The following is a 24,561-nucleotide window of genomic DNA, read 5'->3' on the forward strand; positions in this document are numbered from 1 at the left end:
TGGGTCCAAGCCCAAGCCCATGAGCTTCTGCAGCTGAGCCAAATGGAAAAAAGATGAGCTGTCTAGACTGATCCTTCCCAAACTGAAGATTTGTGAACAAAATAAATGTTGTCATTAAGCCACTAAACTTTGGGATAATTTCTTTTGCAGGCAAAGTAACAGAATACTGTTACCTGGGTAAACAGTGACAGTCAACAGAGAGGATAGCCTCTCCCTCCCTGAGCCACACACCAGTGAGCTGAGAATAGGAAAGGAAAGGGGGAGGTGATCTCCTGGAGGCAGGCCACTTCCTCCCTCCCCTCCAGGGAGAGGAAGAGGGAGGACTGAAAGAGCACCTAGAGGGACAGCCCCACACCCAAGTGGCCTGACCACTGCGTCGTTGGAAGGCATGTCTCTCACTTCAAGTTTGGACTCTGTTCTGCTGTCCATGGAGTCAATGATTTGTTTACCTTTTATCGGATGACAGGCTTGGTGTATTACTGAACAGGTCTTTTCACTGATACTGTACACTATTATCACTGTCAAAAAAAACTCATTCTCCACTTCCATAGGTATTTTTTTTTCCAGTCTGGTGTTCTGTCTTGGAGGGTGGACACTAGATATATTTTTTAGAGTTGTCTCCCTAAATGGAGGAATTTGGCCCAATTAAATTTTACTCACCCATTCCTTTGTTTGTTTGGGGGGCTTTTTCTACCTTCAACATCTTAGTTAACATTCTTAGCTTAGGGTCATGCATAAGTCTAATTTCATGTCATCAACATTCTCATTTACAACATTGATAAAATGTTGAACAGGACAAAACAGGTCTAGAGCCCAGTCGCCTGTTTCCACAGACTCCATTCAGAGTTGAAGAGAATTTTTTAATATAGCGTTGGCCTGGTGATTCAGCCAATTAAAAAATACATTGAGCTATGCTCTTACCTGCCTTATGCTCATTCATTCATTAAGGGCCACAGTTTTCCACACTTACAAGTTAGTTAAGTTGAAGATCCATAAAACTACTAAGTTGTATATACTGTGTCCCAGGTATTTGTCCTTTGGACTAGGCTTGAGGCTCTTTGTTCTAGAGTTCTAAGATTTAATGATTAAGCCTGTTTCATTCCAGGAACCATCCAAAATTTTTCAGTGTTTGACTATATGTCCTCCTGGACTTCTGTTTTGGGCCATATGGCTGGCCAGACAACTAGAGGAAACCCTCCCAGCACAATAAACCTAAAAATGGTGAGTTAAACACAAAAGACAACATAAGTGAGCTGATAGGAAAAGAAGGGAATTCCTTGGAGGCCAGAATGACATGAAAGCACCAATCCAGGGGATGAGTGAGCCCTAGAACAGGCTTTCCCCCCCGTGTATGCCAATCTCTGGGATCCAGAATACAGGTTTTAACAGGTCACACATGAGAGAGACAGGAAACAAAGCCAGCGTCCTGAGATCTCTGCCTAAGGCCAGAAATTTCAATGGGTGAGACCCTTTAGGGTGAGTTACACTCAAACCCACACCAAAGAGGAAGATGATGACAATATGTGCCTGTTTGTGCTTCAAAAAATTCCTACCCATAAGGCCACCCACACAAAGGTTTGGGGCCTGAAAGTACACTATCTAAGCGGACCAAAAGATCTCTAGCCAAATTCAGGTTATAATCACAGACTTATTAATGTCCCAGGTATATGATAGAATCAAACATAGGTTCTTTCTGCACAATTCAACCAAACCCAAGCCTTAGTTAGTTCCCACAGATAGAATCCTAAAGAACTCACAATGAAAAAGTTACTAGATACTAAGTATGTCTCCAAGGTCCCTAGAGTGTGATGTCCACCATGTTCTTAGGGAATGCTTCCTTTCAGTGTAACTCAACCAGCATTCACAGTATGAGAGCAAAACTCGAGAGCTCACAGTTTCTAGGGTGCCCTTCAGAAATAGCTATCTGTTCAGAGCAGCACAGTGTTTCCTTGTAACAGTAAATCATTATACTTAACAGTACTTTCAACACTTTTACCTTTGAGCTCTTTCAAAACTCTTGGATGGAAGCCACTAAGCTCATTAAATGAGCTTGTTTGCCAACAGATCTAAAACCTTGGGGTTACTGGACACTCTTTCGTGTCCCTCTGACTCTTTGTAGAACCAGCAAACTCATCTCTTGGAATCTATCCTTAGGAAACAATCAGAGATGTATTTGATGGTTTATTCACAAAGATACTGTTTGCTGCAAAAATTTTTAAAAAATAAATAAAGATACTGTGTCTCAGAGCATCGCCATGCAATTATCCTATTTGATTATTTGCATGGTGATTGTCTCTTCCCCCTGCCCCCCTTATGCTATCTGCCTCTACTAATTATGATGTAACAGTAAGTGTCAAGGAACAGAGCCAAGCTGGAGAGAACTGATCTGAGCTGTCAAGTGTCAGAGTAGCTAATTAAGACAAAACCCACTGCCATGGAGTTGATTCTGACTCATAGTGACCCCCACTGGGTTTCTGAGCAGTAAATGTCCCATGGAAGTACACTGCCTAATCTTGGTTCCGCAGAATGACTGGTGAGTTTGAACCAATCTTCTGGTTAGCAGTCAGGTGCTTTAGGCACTGTGCTGCCAGAGCTCCTTGTTGTTGTTGTTGTTGTTGTTGTTTGCCGTCGAGTCGGCCCCGACTCATAGCGACCCCTCCTTGGGTTTCCGAGGCAGTATCACTACGGAAGTAGGATTGCCCAACCTTCCTTCCGAGGAGTGGCTGGTGGGTCCAGAGCTCCTTAGTATATGGAATAAGCAAGAGAAACCTAGAGAAGGCAGTGACTTTTCCACTCCGTATTTCCTCAGGAACTGTGCCTGGAAGAGGGGTAGGTGGATCAGTGTAGACATGGAGCCCTATATCCCTGTGGAGCAAACCAAACTCACTGCCATTGAATTGGTCCCTACTCATAGCGTAGATTGTCCAGTCTTCCTTCCAAGGAGTGGCTGGTGGGTTTGAACCGCCAGCCTTCTGGTTAGCAGTCAAATGCCTTAGGCACAACGCTACCAGAGCTCCTATGTGGAGCAAAAGGGTCCTGCAGTTTTATTGACGAGCAGGTAGGAATACGGAGAGGGCAAGGGGAAAGGACTAAGAATAGAAAGGTACTGAGTATTGAGTCAGAATGGGGGAAAGTGTCTCCAAGTTTCTCCCCTTTCCCCATCAGGAGGTTTCAGCAGACACAGCTGCCTGGGCTGAGAATGCAGCCAGGTGAGAGAGCATGGCCGGCCGGGGTGGCCAGAAACCTTGACCCCTTCAGAGACCATAATCCATTGGCTATGCACCAAGGCTGGTTGGGGAGGGTGGCTTTCCCCCACAAGGTCTTCCAGGTAAAGTCTTTGTAATCATCTGTGGGCAGGCCTGGAAAATCACATGTAGATTTTGGGCTAGGAGCTGGACTCCTCAGAGACGTGTTGTTGTTGTTGTTAGGTGCCGTTGAGTCATCTCTGACTCATAGCGACCCCATGTACAACAGAACCGAATACTGTCCGGTCCTGCACCAACCTCACAATCCTTGCTTTGCCTGACTTCATCAACGCAGCCACTGTGTCAGTCCACCTCATTGAGGGTCTTCCCCTTTCATGATGACCCCCTGGTTTACCACGCCTGATATCATTCTCCAGGGACTCAATGATAGGCAATGCATATTTGCAGTGTGCCAAGTGCTGTGCTACACACTTTTTTATACATTGTGTAATGTAAGTCCCACAAAGACCTCACGAGAGTAGCGTGGTTAACAACACCATTCTACAGACGAATAAACTGAAGGCTGATTGGTGGCCAGGGAGTGATCAGCCCAGCTTGGATGAGAAAACCATACTTTTTGCTAAAAGCGCCCCATGAAAATGACACAAGGGGAAACGAGGAAATGATGTAAGAAAGTTCTGGGCTAGTGCCCCTATACATGCACTGCACGTCTTGTGACATTTCCAGAAGTGAATTTCAGCCTCATTCAGTAGCCCCAAAAATGTTACTTTGATATATTAGTACAGTAAAGGTATAAGCCATGGTCAAGAAATCATGGGTGGAGTTTGGTAGTACCCAGGTAATCTGAAAAGAAACAACTGAAACCGTTTGCTTTGGTGCAGGTCCTTATAGCTAATTTGTGCCCGGATACATGAGAGACCAGCAGAGGGCTGGGCAGGGCTGTCACAGTGCAAGGGCCCCTCAGTGCTAGCCCCACGTAAACCCAGGAGGCAGGACAGTGAGGGTGTGAGTACACACTCTCCCAGCCCTGGTGGCGTGTTGGACCCATCTCGTCCAAGCAAGAGCTCTCCTGGCTCTCAGGTTGGCTCTGCTGCATCCTGGCAGGCAGGAGTTTTACAGTTTCAAAGGGCCGGAGCCTGACCACCAGCCAGTGGAATAGCGGGGCAGGATGGGAGGGGCTTGTCTGTCATGCACCTCCTGGGCTGGGCCTGGCCACCCTGCAGAGGGCTATTTCTAGGGTAGAAGAAGTGATTTCTACCTGCACTGGAGAAAGTGGTTCACAGACTAGGGAAGGAATCCTGCCAACAGAGGGAGGTCTTTCGCAGCAGATTTGTCCAGTACAAAAAATGTATAGCAGCACACTACATCAGTAAAAATATGGTACTCACCTTAGACCGATCTTTGTGGCTAGGACTGTGGAGTCACAAAAGATTACGCCTCCCGTGCAAACCACGTGCCCATGAGAGCAGTTCCAGAAGAAAGGGGGCTGTGGGGCAGACAAGTCAATGGATACCTGCTGCCGGTGTCATTCTTAATAAACCACCTCCATTGCCCACAGTGTACAATATGCATACCTCTTCCATTACTTGTATGGTTTTATATTTTACATTAAAATGTTTAATCCCTCTGGAATCGACTTTGATGTAAGTATAAACATCTTATGCTTTATTTTACCAAATTAGCTAGCCAATTGCCTCAAAACAGCCTTACGATGAGTTGTAGAAAGAGGAACTGGTCAGAATCCGTCTTAATGAAATAATCCAAAGGATATTTATGACAAAAATCCTTATTCAAATATTTTTTAAACTAGCAAAACTTTGGAAATATTCTACATGTCTAGAAATAGGTTAAGTTATTAAATAATAGTACAGTTGCTCACTGGAATACTATATAGCTGTCAAAATAATATTCATTCTGTGTAGCGATATTTAAAGTGTTATTGATATTATATTAAGCGTACTACCCAAGATTTCACATCCGTGATACACTGGGCTTTTCGAAGTGGCAAGAAATAAAGTTATACTTTTTCATTGGCAAGGGATTTAGTTTAAGGATCCACAGGGAGGTAGGGAGAGAGGGCACAGTGGCACCTGCAGCCAAGTCAAGCAACACAGAGAACGAAACACTGTTGGGGCCTGGAGGTTAGTCAGACTGTTTCCTTCATACCCTGTGGGCCTACTTAGTACTTTATTAATTCCCGACTCATAGCGACCCCTCCTTGGGTTTCCGAGGCAGTATCACTACGGAAGTAGGATTGCCCAACCTTCCTTCCGAGGAGTGGCTGGTGGGTTTGAACCGCCAGCCTTCTGGTGAGCAGTCAAGTGCCTTAGGCACTACGCTACCAGAGCTCCTTACTTAGTACTAAGTGGCTCTGTTCCCTCTATGTGCTTTGTTATTGTGTACCAGATATTTGCTGTCTTTGTTTCTATACCATGAACTTATCTTGGAACTTAGAGCAAAGTCACAGCCATTGAAGTCCCATGGTTACCCTTTCAAAGACCAAAAAAGCCAAACCCATTGAGGTAGAGTTGATTGCAACTCATGGTCACCCCATGTGTCCCGAGTAGAACTGCCCCACAGGGTTTTCTTGGCTGTAATCTTAATGAAGGAGGCCTGGTGGCACAATGGGCTAGCACATGGATGCTAATAAAAAAAGATCATAGTTGGAACCCAATGCCTTAGAGTCAATTTAGACTCATAGCAACCCTATAGGACAGAATGGAAATGCCCCATAAGATTTCCAAGCCTGTAAATCCTTACGGAGGCAGACTGCCTCATCTTTCTCCCACAGAGGAGCTGTTGTTGTTGTTGTTATGTGCCGTCGAGTCAGACCTGACTCATAGCGACCCCTCCTTGGGTTTCCGAGGCAGTATCACTACAGAAGTAGATTGCCCCATCTTCCTTCCAAGGAGTGGCTGGTGGGTTTGAACTGCCAGCCTTCTGGTTAGCAGTCAAGTGCCTTAGCCACTATGCTACCAGAGCTAGTGGGTTCAAATCCCTGACCTTTTGGTTAACACCCAATGCTTTTAACCACTGTGCCAGCAAAGCTCCTTAGAAAACCCTATGGGGCAGTTCTATTCTGTCACAAGGGCTGTTATCAGGGCTGTTATCAGTGGACTGATATCTTAAGGAAAGCGGAAAGCATTCTTCGCACTTGAGTTTGGATAGTAGTTGAGCAAACCACTATGACTGCAAACACTTCAAAGGAGGTGGAGAGTTAGCCCTGCCTTAATCCACGGGTTCAATGTGAAGGCCATAATGGTTACAGGTATGAAAGAATCTTGAAGCAAAAGTGCCATTATTACTCAGAAAACTCCCCTTAAATTACTACATAGGACACGGCCACATCAGCAAAACACAGAACCTTATAAATATCTTGCTTGTAGAAAGCTGTCCTGTCCACAGGCCAAGTATTTTAAAATAACCACCCACTCAACTCACAAATTGCCAGCGTCCCAAGAGAAGAAACCATGGCAGTTTTGTAAAACCCACTACTCTGGCTGCACTTTGATCAGCCTCTGCCTACACGCTTGTTTCGGTTCCTCTGTCACAGACGTACAATTACTAAGTATCATTACGAAGTATGGTAATAGCTATAATTATTACAAAGACTGCCCGAGATGGGAAAGACAGGAGAAATCTAATTATCATATGGTCTGCTGACTAACTGGCCAGTCTGTTTGTATCAATTAAAACCTGAGTCCTATCTCCACCTTCGCCCGCATTTCCCCGGGGCAGGCAAGCCGAAGCCAGAAGATATCAAAGCAGGAACCTTGACCACTCTAGGGAAGAGGCCCAGACCACAGATTCGGCAACCGAGATGCAAAACCCTCCCAAGCTCCTAGAGAGGTCCCGGAAGCGCAGCGTAGTCCCGGAAGGCGAGGTGCTGACACACTTCCGGTCTTTGTGACTCATTGTGTCTGTGTCGAGGCGTCGGGAGGGCCTAGGTCTGTGTCCAGCGCCCTTCGGCCGGCCTGAACCCCAGAGTCAGCTCCCCTTTCTCGCCCAGCTCCCCCAAGCCGCCCCGGGGCTCACGGTGAGACTTGGGTCTGGCTTCTGGGGAGGGCGGGCGGGGGCGCAGGGATGTGTGCGTGAGGGTGGGCTCTGCAGCTGTGGCCCCAGGGTCTCCCTCCAGGCGGCCCGGGCGGAGTGTGAAGAGAGTCCATGCCCCTGTCCCCTCCCATGCCCGGCTGTAGGAAGCGTCGTCTCCCGGGGAGACGTCCCCAGCCCAGCTCCGGGTCCAGGCGGCGAGCGAGCGAGGGTTTAGAGGCCGGACTGGAATGGGGTGCCCCGGAGACCTTGGGTGCCTCGTCTGCAGTGTCGTCACATTCGTTTGGCGTTTCTGAGAGAACAGGGTCGTGAGCAACCTTGTTTTTTTGCTCTTCAGTCGTCGCCATTTGCTTTGATTCCGGTGAGATGATTTTTTTCCCCCTCCTCCGGAGTCATTCGGGACCTCAGGGTGTAAAACGCGAATGGCCGCGAGATGGACACGTTTTGAGGCGCTGCATACTTGTTTTCCGATCACCTGCTTTCCCCCACCCCCACCACCGAACGATGATGAAAACGTATTTGAAGCTTGGTCTTAGTGATACGGATCTAGCAGAGACGATGTCCATACGCCCCGTTCTCTCTCTCTCTTCTCTCTTTTTTTTTTTTGTGGAATTTTTAAAAAAGCTGGGAGATGAGGTGGATTTTTCATTTCTGGTAGTTCATCTCCCTTACGTGGAGTGCGTGAAGAGTGAAGGACATTTGTAGAAATTGCATTGGGCGATTAGGAGACTGACTAGTCGAGTGACCTTGGATAAGACAAGGCGTTCACCACCTCTCGATTTTGTCTTCAATAAAATTAACCCGATTTTCTCAAAAAGCCCTTCCAACTTTGAAAGTATTTGATTTGATCATTGTAACTGAAAAAGTCTGCTACAGTTTTGCCCGACATGACCCCCTCCCCTCCTTTCCTGCAGTGGCTCCAATACACAATAAGATACTTTCATTATGAAGGGTGGCTGTTCCATGGCCTGGGACCAAAGAAAGCATTTATTGTACAGGCCAGTGCTAGGCGGATTGGACGACTTCAATAAATAGTCGTAGAACTGAACTGTGGAGAATACACTGTAACCAGCAACAAAGCACTGTTAATCTTTGCTGGCCAAGTGTGGAGAAATAGCGTTATCACATAGGGACCCGTAATGAGAATTGGCCCCAGAGTGTTGCTCCAGGAGTTAGCTCTAAATTACTGTGCAGATTTTGTTCATCACTGCAAGCGGTTCTCACTGATCTTAAAATTTTCAGTTTTTCTCATATTTTATATTGCATCTAAATACAGGCTATGATTATGGTTAGTCTTACCTTGTCACTCTGAGGTTGTATCAATATCTTTTGGATAGGTACCTGTCTTTTAAAGGTAGCTTTTTCCATACTTTAAAACACCTTCTAAACTCACTGCCTTCGAGTTGGATCTGACTCATAGCAGCCCCTCCTTGGGTTTTCAAGGTGGTATCACTATGGAAATAGATTGCCAAACCTTCCGAGCCGTGGCTGGTGGGTTTGAACCGCCAGGCTTCTGGTTAGCAGTCAATGCTTTAGGCTCTGTTAAAAAAAAAAAAAAAAAAAAAAATTTGGTGGGTTGAACACATCAACTGCTGCGGAGGAGAAAAATGTAAACTTTTTACATTTAAGAAAAGTGTAAACTTTCAGTATTACACCCTAGAAGAGATCCTGGCCTGTTTAGAAAATAGTCTTTGGGATAAACTGAGTGTGTGACATCAAGCCCTTTTTGTAACAAAAGTTTGTATTTATCCTGGGTGAGAACTAGTACCTGGGAATAATTTTATCTAAAGCAGATTAGATGACAGAGTGTGTTCAGTTTTTAGGCTCAAAGGGACCCCAAGGGTAGTCTTCCTATACCTCCTTTGCACCCACCCTCCCCTGCCCCACCATCTGACAGGGAAGGACACCGAGTGCCGAGTGCGGGAAGGTTCAGTAACTTACTTGAACTTGTTGGCATTCAGGTGTGCCAGCCTGTGCTGCTTTCACTTACAGGATATCTCTCATTGCTTAATCTTTTCAGCAGACTGAAAATTAAAATGTACAGTTGCACCTCAAGTTTATTGCAAGGTTAAATATAATGACTTCTGTTTAAAAAAAGAAAAAACAACCAAATCCATTGCTCTTGAGTTGATTCCAACTCAGAGTGACCCTATAGGACAGAGTAGAACTAGCCCTTAGGTTTCCAAGGCTGATCTTTACAGAAGCTCATTGCCACGTTTTTCTCCTCCAGAGCAGCTGGTGGGTTTGAACCACCAACCTTTCAATTAGCAGCCAGAATGCTTAGCCATTGTGCCACGAGGGCTCCATAGTGGCTTCTGCTAAAAAAAACAACCACACCCATTGCCATCAAGTTGATTCTGACTCGTAGCGACCCTATAGGACAGAATAGAACAGCCCTATAGAATTTCCAAGGCTGTAAGTCCTTATGGAAGCAGCCTGCCTCATCTTTTTCCTGCTGAGCAGTTGGTGAGTTTGAACCGATGACCTTCTAGTTAGTAGCCCAGTGCTTTAACCACAGCACCACCAGACCAAATTCCAAGCCCTGTTTAAGTGTTTTGTGTATGTTAACTCATTTAATCTTCACAACAACTTTATGAGGCAAAATACTGTTTTTATCCCCATTATACAGATGGGGAAACTCAAGGAGAGGTTAGCTTGCCTGCCAGCCTTCTGGTTAGCAGTCAAATGCCTTAGGCACTATGCCACCAGAGCTCCCTTAAATGCAAGGCACTGCCACCGAGTTGGATCTGGATCCGACTCATAGTGACCTCTCCTTGGGTTTCTAAGGCAGTATCACTATGGAAGTAGATTGCCCAGCCTTCCTTTCAAGGAGTGACTGGTGGATTTGAACAGCCAGCTTTCTGGTTAGCAGTCAAATACCGTAGGCACTATGCCACCAGAGCACCTTAGTAAGTGGTAGAGCAGCTTAATGCTAATATGAAACTTCCAAGTAGCCAATGGGGCTAATTGAGGGGAACTATTGAGTGTTGTGTGAATGAGCAAAAAATAGTAATATAGTCAATTCCATCAAGTATTTTTAAAAAACACTGTAGGGAATTGTGCTAAGTAGTGTAAGAGGTACAAAGAAGTAAACCATTTTAAGGCGCTCTGGTGGTGCAATGGTTAAGCTCTGAGCTGTTAACCAAAAGGTCATCGGTTCACACTTACTAGTGGCTTTGTGGAAGAAACGACCTATGCGTTTGCTCCCATAAAAGATTATAGCCTTGGAAATCCTAGGCCAGTTCTGCTCTGTCCTGTAGAGGCACTGAGTCAGAATCAATGGCACACAACAGTAACAGTTGAGGAGAAAACCATGAAAAATTAAATTACAGAGAAAGAAGCTTAAGAAATGACATATCAAATGATTGGCGGAGACCAATAAGGCCGTGCATTTAGAGGAAAGCAGGAAGGTTGTGGGTTCAGATCACCTTGAAAATCTAATAAACTCTTGCTGTGGCTCTTCTCTAGCCCAGAATAGAGCAGAATAATGCTTGGGGAGTGGGAACGAGGACCTGTCCCAGGTGGGAGAGGAGGGACTGTGTCTGTGGCCTCATCTCTGCCCCTTTGGGTCTCACTTTATCTTCTTGATTCCCACTGACCGGAAGAGTATCCTGCTCTTTAAACTGTGACCTAGTTCTGGGCACAAATCAAAAGTCCTTTCCGGCACTCTCCTGGGTGTAGCTGAGATAGGATAAAGTGTTCACAAAAATTGTCCTGTCTGAAGGTCCCACCCGTTTAAAGTTTAGGTGATCCCCATTGTGTTTCCTGCTGTGTCCCCACCCTCTCACAGGAAGGCCTGCAGTCACACAGTGGATGGCAGATGGAGCCACGGGCCCATTGCTCAGTGGACAGTGGTCATCCTTCATAGGCTTTGCTTTTACAAAGTCTGTGTGTGCAGGGAGGCCCTTCCCTGCTCCATGTGTTGGCTACAGAGCGAGTATGGTATGATGGTTACAGAACGTGCAGCGAGGAGTCACACAGACCTCACTGCACATCCTGCCTCTCGCTTACTCGCTGTGTGACATTGGGTAAGCTGTTTTAACATCAGTGAACCCCAGTTTTGTCATTGTAAAGTGAGAATGATAATTATTCTTACTTCCTAAGACCGTTACGTGGTTTAGTGAAGTGCTTCATTTGATACCTGGTACCTAGAAAGCACAATAAACATTGGCTCTTACTGTAACAGACTTCTGACATTGAAAAGAGGTGAAGGGCAGGTAGCATTTAAACTTAGCTCTGAGGGATAAGTAGGACTGGTAAAAGCTGAGAGGATTAAATAGATAAGGCATATTTAGGAAATTGTGATTAGACTTAACTTTGGTGGGTAGGTGATGTTTATGTAAGGGGTTGATGGGAAATGAAGCTTGAGTGGGAAATTAGAACCAGATAGTGGAGGGTATTGACAGCAAGCATTTAGGAGGGATGATCTGAGAGTAAGGTAGGAATTGTGGGGTGGGAGGTAGGGGAAAACATAAGGACAGGGACCCAGCAGGAAGAAGTTGTACGTCACGGGCCTAGATGGCAGTGGGTTTGGGTTTTTTGGGTTTGGTGCTTGGAGAGTGAATGTAAGGAAGGGTGAGTCCAAGAATAAAAGATTTTGAGCCTGAGTGACTGAGATATTAGGAGAATGTTCTATTCATTAACTGCCACTATAAGCAGCAAGAGGATGGCAGGGGGAGCTGGAGTCATTTGGGGAGTTCCTAATTCTTTCATTCAAAAGAATAAAAGTTAAACTGTGTGCCAGGTGCACACAGTCTAGGAGACAAGTACAAAGAAGAGTCCTTGCCCTTGAAGAACTTAAAATTAATGGGAAGGTGTGGATAGGCACTGCAGCTAAATAAGGGAATGGACTATAAGGTGGGAAGCAGGCGTGCACGTAAGGGTAGTCAAAGGAGGAGAGACTTCATTGGGGAAGTCAAGAGAGATTTCTGCATCTTGAAGAACAAATACTTGATTAATAGGGTTGATACAGTGAGAGGTTGTTCACAGCAAAGGGGCGAAGGTGAAAAATCACATCCCATCTTTAGAGAACATTAATCAGCCAAATAGACTGAAAGATGGGGACCACTGCTAAGAAGAGTATTTGGAAATAAGACTGGAAAAGTAGAGTAGGGTGTGTCAGGAAGGCTCTTGGATAAATGCCGATTGGTCGGTAACAGGGATTCAGGATTCGTTGAAGATAGTTGACGAGAAGGATGAAATGATCAGGCGTGATTGGCAACACTGTGCCGACACTGATGTGTTGTTTATATTGGAACAGGGAGGAATTGGAGAAACGATGACATTGGTCTAAAAACCCACCGCCAGCAATTCATAGCAACCCCCACTGAGTTTCCAAGGCTGTAAATTTTGTGGAAGTAAATTGCCTCATTTTCCTCCCTCAAAGCAGCTGGTGGGTTTGAACCCCTAACCTTCTGGTTGGCAGCCAAATGCCTTAACCAACTACGCCCCCAGAGCTCCTTTGATAATAGTCTAGGCAGGAGATGAAACACAAAGCCAGTTGCCATTAAGTTGGTTTCCGCTAGTGCTGACCCCCGTGTGTCAGTGGAAGGGTGTGCTCCAAAGGGCTTTCAGTGGCTGGTTTATCAGAAGTCGATCACCAGGCCTTTCTTCCAACTCACCTCTGGGTGGATGCCAGCCTCCAACCTTTTGGTTAACCGTTTGTACCAGCCATAGGCTGCAGACGGGATAAAGTGTGGGAGGCATAACAGGAAAAGATACAGTCTTTTGCTTTTCAGAATGAAATGAAAGAAACTAAGGCTTATAGGAATTATGTAGCCTTCATTTGGGAAAAGCTAACCAAAGGCATGAAATCTTGGACCGCTGTACTCCCTGGCTCTTCCTGTTGAGATCCTGTTTACTCCTGATGCCCCAGCTCCAAGGGGACCTCTTCCTCAAAGCTCCTTGTCAACCCACCAGTTTCTTGGCCCTCAGGGCTCCTCTAGCACTGCTGTTGAACCCTCCTTAGAACATTTGGGGCATTTTCCTTAGTGCTGTGATTGTGTGTGAAGACAGGAGTCATGCTTCTCGTGGTTTTGTTCCCTTCAATCCAGCAGGATGCCTTGCATTTTGTAGATCAGCAGGAAGTGTTTGGGAAACAGTAAGGGTAGCAGTAAGGACTTCAGCAGTAACACTCATCTGAAGTTGAAAAGCCAAGAGTTCTGATGGGATCAGTGGCAAGAATACAGTTGCAATAGGACTTTAGCCACATTCAAATCATTGGAAAAATGATCTAATTCCCAGGTTTGCTGTAAATTTATATAAAAAGCCTTTTAGTGAATATAGTGTTTTTTACTACTATACACTGTTATTTTAACAAAGATTTCTGTTTCTCATTCAAGCAAAAACATGAAATAGAACAACTGCTCTGTGACGAATCTCAGATTAAACCGTACTGCTGTGATTCAAACAGTAGTCTCCAAGCTGTTTCGGCCACACATTCCTATCAGTAAAAACAATTGTCTGTAAAAATGTATATACACACCATCTATACACGTTACCAATCTTTTATAGAACAAAGCAAAGACTACATTAAATTGTGCTATTTTAAAATAACGTATGTTAGTAAAAGCACATGAATATTTTTCTACTAAAATTGATCATTTTTTAAGTGAGAACCGTGTGATTAAAAATGCTTCGCGATTTTGAAACTCTTGGTTCAACTCACAGTGATACAGCAATTGGATGGTGTGTTTCTAAGACTTCCGTTTGCTACTTAGTTTTGATGGCTGTCCCAGGTGGGGAAGATACTTCACAAAGATTTGTAAGTACAAGTGAAAGACTTAATGTTGTCAGCTCTACTTAGTAACATGATTGGTCCTATCCACCAACCATGCTCAAGTTTTGTTGTTGAAGTTCAGCTGGTACGTGTCCCTTTTCCAAAGCCTGAAAGCAGTTATTCTTACAAAGTAATCAGAAGGTGATGTTTTGTATTTTTAACAAATGGGCTCAAGACCTGTTGAAATTCTTCATTTGGAAGATTTTTAAACCTGTCAGAAAATATTTCCAAATTTTTGACAGTTAGACTTACATAACAGTAGGAACATCTCCCATCCTACATCTGTTTCCATAATTGTTCCTTCCTCACACTTTTTTAAGCAGCTCCTTTCTTACTCATTGGTTGGCTTCGTGTTTGGTGCAGAGAACATTGGGGTTTGCCTCGTGATCTGGCTCCAGAAGACTCTCTACTCAGCTCAAAGCTTCAACTGGGCCGTTTTTTTTGTTCACATGTCTTTGCGTCATTAGTATTTCCTCTGGTTGTAATTTCTCTGCAAGAGTCTTTAAGCCACCTGTCTCATTCTGAAGATGTGATTAATTAAAGCTAATAAAATAATCCAGTAGTCTACATAACTGGCCCCCAGTAAACTGATATGTGACAGTATCTGAGAGTTAACAGTGAGTGAGGATGCCCTGTCAACTCCTGTGCAGTGGGGCTCTGGCTCTTCTCTTGGGGTGCATCACATGCCCTGTGTGACATGTGACAGTTTAGTACTTAACACCAAGTGACGGAGGGCATTGACTTGTTTGTACATTAAATACAGCTTGATATCTCTCTCTTACTTCTACAATAGAAAGAAACATTCTGATATTTTCTTCCTACGCCCCCAAGTGCGTCATCTTGTACTTGGGAGACTACAACTTTAAGGCTTACTAAGGCACCCATAGAAATAGCAAGGTGGTACATTAGCAAGGCCTGAGGTCTCAAGCTTGGCTTGAAGGTTGCACGTGATCCTGAACCCCATTACTTATGCTTTTCAAGCCTCAGTTACATCATTAGTAAAATGATGCTAATAGTTCAGCCTTCTGCTCGGGTGTATGGAGCATGAAATAAGGTCGTGTAGAGACTGCTGAAAGCCCGGGGCCTGGCATGCTGCTGTCATTCAGCTGCCACTGGCTAAGTACTGTAAATGGATGATTTCGTGACCTGCTGCCTACCAGGCAGACGTAAGGTGCTCTGACTCTAGGCAGACACCCCAAGGGTAGAATTTGCCTGGTTGAGGTTTCTGTTTGCAGACCTCCCTATTTATAATGACAGTGGAGCAGTATAGCTCACATTGCTTTTCTGTTCAGAGGCATTCTTAGTGAGTTGCCTTGGTGTCTAGCGGCCCAGGCTAGTTTGTAACAGCACTAATCGCTTGTTTTTAATACCTCAGGACTAGTGCAGAGAGGCAAATCAGAAAGCATCTCCTGGGACAGAAGGGACAGCGCAGACGCTATTAGGATCAAGGCTGGACGATGACTGCTGAATCAAGGGAAGCCACAGGTCTGTCCCCCCAGGCTACGCAGGACAAGGATGGTATTGTCATAGTGAAGGTAGAAGAGGAAGATGAGGAAGATCACATGTGGGGGCAGGATTCCAGCTCGCAGGAGACGCCGCCTCCTGACCCAGAGATATTCCGCCAACGTTTCAGGCACTTCTGTTACCAGAACACTTTTGGGCCTCGAGAGGCTCTGAGTCGACTTAAGGAGCTTTGTCATCAGTGGCTGCGACCCGAGGTCAACACCAAGGAGCAGATCCTGGAGCTTCTGGTGCTGGAGCAGTTCCTCTCCATTCTGCCCAAGGAGCTTCAGGTCTGGCTGCAGGAGTACCGGCCAGACAGCGGAGAGGAGGCCGTGACCCTTTTGGAGGATTTGGAGCTTGATCTGTCAGGGCAGCAGGTAAGAAGGGGCAAGAGCGATTTTGTGTGAGCCGAGTGTGGACTTGGAGGCTGGAGTAAGGAGAAAAAGTGACAGGCGTTAGTTACCCTCGGTGCCGCCCGCGCATGGTAAAGCATGTTCCTGCCTTTGCTGCCCCCAGCAGCCACCGCTGTACTTCTGTTCTTGAATATATTCACTCCTGCTTGGAAAAGTGATTTGCTCACCAGCCCAACCTGTTTGTCATCAGGTCCCAGGTCAAGTTCATGGGCCTGAGATGCTCGCAAGGGGGATGGTGCCTCTGGATCCGGCACAGGAGTCTTCCAGCTTTGAGCTCCATCCCGAGGCCACCCAATCACATCTCAAGCATTCATCTCGGAAACCCCGCCTCTTACAATCTCGGGGTAAGGAGCAAGATTTCATATGGGGAGAAAGCAGGTAACTGCGTAAGTTGAAATGCGATTTAACTGTCCAGGAGGGGAGTGTCCCCTCTCTGTGCTGCTGAGTGCCTGTGACGAAAAAACGTGCCTGTTTTTATTACAATACATGATTATCATTATTCCTAAATACTGGGAGAAGTGAAACTTAAAGACCCATCTCAGGAGTTGAATTATGTTACTAAAGAAGGAACTGGAATATGCTTAATAACCTTGGATGGACATCACATTATTTATTTATTGAATTGTTAGCATTCCGAATGTCTAGCAGATTTTTAACAGAAAGGTGTTAGAAAGAGATGGTCTGTTATTTCCAGCCTGGGTTTTGAAACATTCCAGTATGTTGTAAATTATCTTAAAAAGGATCATGAATCTTTAAAATCTATAAAAAGAATATGTGACATCACTTTCCTCAAAGTTCTTTAAAAAAAAAAAAAAAATTGTCCAGAAGATCAAACAATGAGAAAGTATGAAAAATAAAATTGTTTTTGGTTGAGGAAAATGAGAGAAAAAATAAACCTCAAGATCATGTAAATTAGAATCAATTTAATTTGTTTTTTTCTTTTGAGAAAAATATATTTTTATCCATTTTTAAAAATCAAAGGTGCATAAAATGACAATAAGACAAATAATACAAGTAGAGTTAGTCAGGAGGAGTCGGTGAAGGCATGTTCCTTAAGCTCTCTGTTAATTTGTGAAGATGTGTGGGATAAGAATATCACATAGGTATGGAGCTTGAGGAGGGTCTCTCGTCTGCGTTTCTGAGGATAACAGAGGCGTGCTGGAGAGAGCTGCGTAATCAATGCGCTGTTGTGTTTAACTGCAACACCCTTACTACCCTCCTAGGGCTCTGACATTTTCTGTATTCAAGCAAAGTCAGAGAAACTGGAAGGGGGCTGTTCGTGGTCCTGGATGCCAGATTAGAGCTTGAGGTGTCAGAGCAGTCATTTGAGAGACCCTGGTGTATAAAATCGTCATTCGATAAATAGTCCTTGAATGAATTGGGGCATACGCATGTATACTCAGTGTCCTTTTTGTCCTGTTCAGCTTTCAGAGAGTTTTCTAATTCACAGAAGGTCAAAGTACTAGATACTTGGCCTTTTTGTACATTTTGCTTTCGCTTATCTTCTTCTACAGTTTAAAGTAGTTACAGAGGTTAATAATTCAGCTTCATATTCATATCTCTAATAGCTTCACAGCTTAGTAAACTCATCCATTTACCAATAACATTTCCAAATCTGATAGTACTTGTGATGCAGGTGGATTTTAATTTTACAGTTTAAAATTTTTCTAATTCTTCCTACTACTCAGTTAGAGTGATCATATATTAGTCTTTATATATAAGAGTGCCACTCCATACTTCCATCTACTTAGGAATGTCTCAACATCATTTGATCCGTGTATACATTTAATTAAACAACTGTCTATTGTGACCAAATGAGGGAGAAAGTAGAGGAATGGAAAGTGGTGAGACTTACTCAGAGGTAAGAAGACCCTTTCCTACCTGCCTTTCAAGACCTTCCTGGAGAGTTTCAAAGGTGCATTGCCTTTTTCACAGCTGTAGGCGTAAATGGAATTCTGGTATCCTGGTGTGGACTGGAGAAGAATGAAGAGCCAGAGTTGCCTCATGGGCTGAATTATCACTCACTTCTGTAGAAGAGGCAAAGGTCCTGGTTTCTAGTCCTGGCTCTACCACTCTTAATTCCATGACGTCAGGCGGGTCATTGATCCTCTCAGGGCCTCGGTTCCTCTTTAAAACAGAAGGGTTGGACTGGGCGATGTTAAGGACCTTTATGATTCCTATGACTCTTGCTTGAGATTTGAAGTCTTTGGACAGCAGAGATCGTACTTTGTCGATTTTGTCTTCTCTCTAGTTAGTTATTCTGTAATTGAACGTTGAACATGGTAGTGCAGAAAAGAGAGTGGCCTTGCGTCCTTCTTTGAAGGGAACGCAGAGCAGAGTTGGTTTTATTCACAGCTCCTTTCTCTTCCCTCAGCTCTCCCTGCTTCCCACATTCCAGCCTCTCAGCCTGAGGGGGGTCCCAGAGACCAGGCGATGGCGTCTGCACTGCTCACGGCAGATTCCCAGGTGAGCTGTGGGCCCTCTGCCCTCCAAAGTCCTTTGTGCCTTCTCTTCCTGGAGCTCTTTTATCATCGCCACCCAGGACAGTCACTCTTGCTGCCCTTGCCCACAAGGAAGTCCCACAACCCACTCTCCATTTGCCGTATTTCCACTGCAAACCCGAGAGCCTGTTAAGGCCACATTTTCTTTCCCTGACTCCAGGTTTGGGCACTGGGGTTGTCCCTGAGCTTCAGAGAAACTGAGTGTGGGGATCTCCTGTTATTTCAGGCAATGGTAAAGATCGAGGACATGGCCGTGTCCCTCATCTTGGAGGAATGGGGATGTCAGAACCTGGCTCGGCGGACTCTCAGTAGGGACAACGGGCAGGAGGCTTACGGGAACATGTTTTCCCAGGGTAAGACTGATGCAGGCTCACTGTCGGATGAGATGGCTCTGCCTGTTTGTTAGTTGTGGGATCTCTGATATACTCATTTGAGGGTGGATGAGGACTTAGAGAATTCTGATGCCCTTTTTTTAAACCAGGTAGAGAAAACATTTGTGTTCATCTAACCCTATAAGTACGATACTGTGACTTCTTGGTTCAGTGTTTTTTAATCTCTGCGTAGTTTTTGCTCTGAGTTCTCACCTCTTCAACCCCTTAGTTAACTGGGGAAGCTTCTGCTCCACTCCTGGTGGGTTATAATAGGTCCCCTTCTAGAGGAGCACCTGTCCCTCCTAATGGAGACAGCCAGGTGACCTGATCATCAGTCTAAGCACATGCTTGAACCTACCAAGCCTCCTTTCATGGACTTCGTTTTCTTTCATTCTGTGTGAGCAGTGCTCAGGGATAACTATGGAAGTCCACGAACTTGCCCCGTACCTTTCTTATGATCAGGATTCCCAGTTTCCCAGCCTAATCATGACCTTTTCTGAGGAGCTCTGGGTCCTGGATGCTTAGTAAGGAGGGAACAAGAAGTCCTTAGAGGTGTCATCCAGATGACAAGGTGACACAGTTGATTGTCTCTTCTGCTATGCTTCCTTCCTCGTCAGTTCAACATTAGCTTACCAAGCAGCAAATGCGAAAGAATTTGTTTTGGAATGTTCCCATGTCTCTCTCCTAGACCTTAACCCTTAAGAGAGTGCTACAAAGAATCCCTCAAGTAAGGACGGTGATAGGCAGGTCCACAGTGAACCTGCTACCTGGGAAGAAAGAAGGGGGAGTGAATAAAGGGATGTTACTAAAGAAACTTTCAAGTTTTGTTTTGAACCAGAGGGACAAATGGGATTTATGGTTTCTTGGTACTTGTTCTTTGGACTGGATGAAAATTAAGCCAAAGAAGACATTGGGAATAGCCTGGAAACTATCCAGATAGCCAAGAACTTTGGCTTGAAATCTAAAAGAAATAGACCAATTTCTTCATTTTTGCAACTGGGTCCAGTATTTATGATGATTCCATCACTAGAGTCGGGGGTGGGTATGATTCAGCTCCTTGGGTAAGTTGCCCTCAGAGGCCTATTCAGCATAGCACAGGCTCACTTCCTTAGGCTTCCTAACACCATGGAAATGAAGAACAGAATTGGGGTCCTTTGGTTTTTCTAGACAAATGTAAATATACATAAATGGTTAATAAGCAATTTTCAATTTCCATTTAAAAGCAAAGTGATACAAGAATGTAGTATACAAAACTAAATAAGTAAATCCCAGTGTTTAAGTGCACTGATTGCTAAAATGAAAGGATAAAGCTCTACCTTTGTGAGTTTTTGTTTTCTTTCATTATCTCATTCATAGTCTATCTCAGGAATTATTTTCAGTTTCTTCCGTAGTTTCTGTTATTCTCAGTTGTTTGTCAGTGAATGCTTTAATTATGTTTACTAATGCCCCAACAAGGAGCCCTGGTAGCACAGTGGTTAAGTGCTTGGCTGCAAACCAAAAAGTTGATGGTTCGAACCCACAAGCCACTCCGTGGGAGAAAGATAAGGCACTCTGCTTCTGTAAAGATTTACAGCTTTGGAAACCCTGTAGGGTCACTATGAGTTGCGATTGATTCGATGATAATGGGGTTGTTTGTTGTTAATGTCCCAACCAGCTTCTTCACTATCACCCCCCAATCTGTTCCTTGAGTATTTTCAGTCCTATACTGGTCTCCTGGCAGAGAGGAACCATTTTCTGTTTTTGAAGGTCCATGTAGCCTACCAAGCTCCTAGTTTTGCCTGGTAACACCTTGTTGATAAGAATGTCACAGAACTGAAGTATTCCTTTTTATAACTACATTCCTTTCTTTTTGGTAATACTATTTACCACTTTCTTGGAAAGACCTGTTCATTCTGTTTTTTGAACTAAATACTTCTTAAAAACAGAACATTTAAACATGTATGTTTCTTACTTCAAATTAATTACAAGGTAACCAAATCAGAGACCTGTGATCCTTTGGTTTCTTCATTCCTCATCCTTTCCTTGACTAGTTCTGGTCCTTCTGCTCCTTCCCCGGTGTCCCTCTTTATTCTTAGCCTCTCTGTTTGCCCCTCTCTTGGTCCGTCCCCGTCCTTTCCACTCTTCCCTGCCCTCTCATTTTCCAGCTCTTCCTGTTGTTTTTATTATTTTCCCCTCCTACCTGATCTCCAATTAATATTGCAGAGTCATTTTGCAGGCCATAGAAACTTCCTAGAAAACCGTGTTACTTGATTAACCTATATATTCAAAAGAAAAAGGTGCTATTAGTATTTTCTATTTATCGTGTCAGGTTGTGGAAACAGGAATGAGGAGGAGTCAACCTCAAAGGCTAAAACTGCAGAAGACTCGGCATCACATGGGGAAACAAAGGGAAGATTCCAGAAAGTATTTGGGGAAAAACGTGAACAGAAAGGCAGAACAATAGAAAGGCAGCAGAAGAACTCTGAGGAGAAAAGTGGAAGAGAGAAGAAAGATTTGGAGCCAGCCACAGTCAAGGGGAAAAAACCCACCACAGGAGAGAGAGGCCCAAGGGAGAAAGGTAAAGGATTGGGGAGAAGCTTCAGTTTGAGTTCAAACTTTAATACCCCTGAAGAAGTCCCAACGGGAACCAAGTCTCATAGATGTGATGAATGTGGCAAGTGTTTCACAAGGAGTTCCAGCCTTATCCGCCATAAAATAATCCATACTGGAGAAAAGCCCTATGAATGTAATGAGTGTGGGAAAGCCTTCAGTCTTAACTCAAACCTTGTGCTACATCAGAGAATCCACACAGGAGAGAAGCCTCATGAATGTAATGAGTGTGGCAAAGCCTTCAGTCATAGTTCAAATCTCATTCTGCACCAGAGGATCCACTCTGGAGAGAAACCTTATGAATGTAATGAGTGTGGGAAGGCCTTCAGCCAGAGCTCAGACCTGACTAAACATCAGAGGATCCACACAGGAGAAAAACCCTATGAGTGTAGTGAGTGTGGGAAAGCTTTCAACCGAAACTCATACCTAATTTTGCATCGGCGAATTCATACCAGAGAAAAACCTTACAAGTGCACTAAATGTGGCAAGGCCTTCACGCGGAGCTCAACCCTCACTCTGCACCACAGGATTCATACCAGAGAGAGAGCCTCCGATTATACCCCAGCCTCCCTTGATGCGTTTGGAGCGTTCCTGAAGAGTTGTGTGTAAGGGGAGAATTTGTCCGCAAGCCATTTCGCCCTTTTGTTTCTAAAATTCTTGAGAGATGTGTGCCCACAGAGGGTAAAACAAGGCCTCAAAAATATAAAAAAGCCCAACAAAATCACATGTAAGGATCTTATTGTACATCAGAAGTGTTCTGCCTTTTTGTAGTCTGCAGGCATGTAATTCTTCCGCACAGCCTCTGCAGGGAAAACCTCGTCACGTGGATAACCCACATATTTCCACACAAGATGAAAGCGTATACACAGTAATGAGGATACCTTTAAGGCCCCACAACCATAGCATAAAAAGTGAAAGTCATTAAAATTGGCTCTGAGAAAATGATACTGAGGTTAAGAAGCTACTTGCTGCAAACAAGCCCTTCTTGGCCAACATCTTTCTCAAAAAGGAGGGACAGTTTTAACAAATTACATTTGGACATGCTGCTCAAACTAGTTACATGTACAATAATTTATATGTATGATCACTGGTAGCCTACCAAAGCTATAGAAATCTAGGACTGTGCTGATTGGTATCAAACCAAAGATTTCTATCTCATCCTGAAAGGGGGGGTATGTGCACCAGTCTGCAGTTCCAAAGGACTACAACAAATGTAGATGGTTCCATCCTCATCACTGAGGTAAATTCTACTGAAACAGCAGAAACAATTCAAAACAAACATTTCCCTTCTTGAAGTCCCTAAAGCACTGTAGCACTCCTAAATGCATTTCTCCACAATTGTGCACTTGATTGTATATTGTCTTTAAATTCTTAATTGTTTCATGTATGTAAGTTTTTGTCTACCCCCAGAAGAGAATTTCAGTTGTCAAGGGGTGTGTTGATATCCTTCGCAGCACTGAACACAGTGCTACATCCGTAAGAGGCACCCATTATGACTGAATTCTAACAGAGCTTTTCCATTTACGAGAAAGTCTTGGGAATCGCAAGTACCTGGAATACCGTAACCTGGCCCAACTTTGGAAGAGGACCTTCAGCGTCATATGCCATGCTAAAGCTCTAGGGTCTACAGCTAATTTTGTCCTAAATATAAAGGAAAAGCACTGGTTAGCTGCCCACCTAGACTCCTAAAGATGGATCCGTGAGTAAATACACGAGGTGGCAGAAATGACTCTGTTGTCATCACCTTTTAAAAGTACATGAACATGAAGGCCATTTTTCTGACATCTTTCTATGGCAAAGGTTTTAGCCAGAATTCACTTTAGTCAGCTGCTGAACAACGGGATGATTTGGGCACTTTTTGAAACACTTGTAACTAGATAATATAGTTAAGAAGATTCAATTTTTTTTTTTTTTCTTCAGGAAAAGGAAAGTTGTAGGGAGCAGTTTTTCCATACTTTTCAAAAATTTTGCAGAAGCATTTGACATTACTCCCTGGAAGTTACTAAACATGTTTTGTTGCTCTATAAAGTTCACCAGCGTAACAAGATGTGGTATTGGTCATATCATAGCCATAATGCACAGTGTCTTTTCTGTGCATTTTTTCCTTTTTTCATCATTAAAGAGGTGAGGCTATAAAACTAACCTTTCATCATCTGAGCAGGAGGCCGCAATTGGCTGCCTAGAAGTTAATGATGGAAACTTTTCACATACACACAGGAGACCCCAGCATCATGGGCTATATAGGGAGTCGTCAAGACTTGGGTAGATGACTCTGCTCATGAAGACAGACGAATGATTATGGAAAGCCCTGCAGAAACTTAGAAACATAAACTAAAACCAGAGACTATCATGACCCCATAACTGGAGAACCTCACATGCAGTCTGAGATTTTCCTTCAAGAAACAACTAAAACTCATCAGTTGTTCACTGAGCAACAACTAAAAAGTCCATGAGGCAACATAGCTTCATGGTGAGCCAATGAGATGGGGTCATATGTGGTCTGAGCTTCAGACCAGACTGTAGTTCTGCATAGCAGTAATCCTTTGGCCTCTCCTTGGCTCTATAACTTGAACGAACCACAGCTGCCCAATAGCTTCCAAGCAGTTTTATCACTGTTGCCTGGGAAACGTCAAGAAGTAAGTCAACTGGTTACCAGAATATTTCTGTTCATCCAATGTAAGAAAAACTGAAGAGATACTCTGAAAGAGTATACCTAAGTACCTTCTTATAGTAAAGTGGAGGTCAAAGAAATACTTGAAGGATTTTCTTCCAAGAGTAAGCCACAGTGATGGTTGCATAGAGAACCTGCTCCTGTCTTGGAACAAGGACTTTTGCCTGCTCAAAGGCAACTGAAAGCAGGGATGTGCATATTAACTCCAGGCACCAATCAAAGCACTGACCCCTTTGTTCTTAGAAAAGAACTTGGGTTGGTCCCACATTGACCTTTTTTTTTCTTTTTAAAGCCACAGCTACATGCTGATGACAGAATTCATCCTTTTTTTTTTTTTTTTTTTAAAGAAAAAAAAATGTTGTTAAATGTAACCAGTGCCCCCTCCATTCAATGCCTATTTTATTGGGACATCATACTGACTTGGTAGGGTAGCCACTGAGGTTGCTTCAGATCTTCTGCTGCTACACTCCCAGAAGAAG

General features: G+C 44.2%; 1 protein-coding gene across 1 annotated transcript; it reads left to right on the forward strand.

The window, feature by feature from the left end:
• The first annotated feature begins 15,491 nt into the window (after nucleotides 1-15,491).
• ZKSCAN1 (zinc finger with KRAB and SCAN domains 1) lies at nucleotides 15,492-22,020 on the forward strand. The gene is made up of 5 exons (XM_007955819.2): nucleotides 15,492-15,914; nucleotides 16,141-16,294; nucleotides 18,325-18,416; nucleotides 18,678-18,804; nucleotides 21,131-22,020. The coding sequence occupies exons 1-5, from the start codon at nucleotides 15,492-15,494 to the stop codon at nucleotides 22,018-22,020; spliced, it is 1,686 nt and encodes a 561-aa protein (XP_007954010.1).
• The last annotated feature ends 2,541 nt before the right edge of the window (nucleotides 22,021-24,561 follow it).

This window comes from Orycteropus afer, unplaced genomic scaffold, assembly GCF_000298275.1.
Source record: "Orycteropus afer afer isolate SDZICR_OR568_19922 unplaced genomic scaffold, OryAfe1.0 scaffold00542, whole genome shotgun sequence".
In the NCBI taxonomy this organism is placed as follows: domain Eukaryota; kingdom Metazoa; phylum Chordata; class Mammalia; order Tubulidentata; family Orycteropodidae; genus Orycteropus; species Orycteropus afer.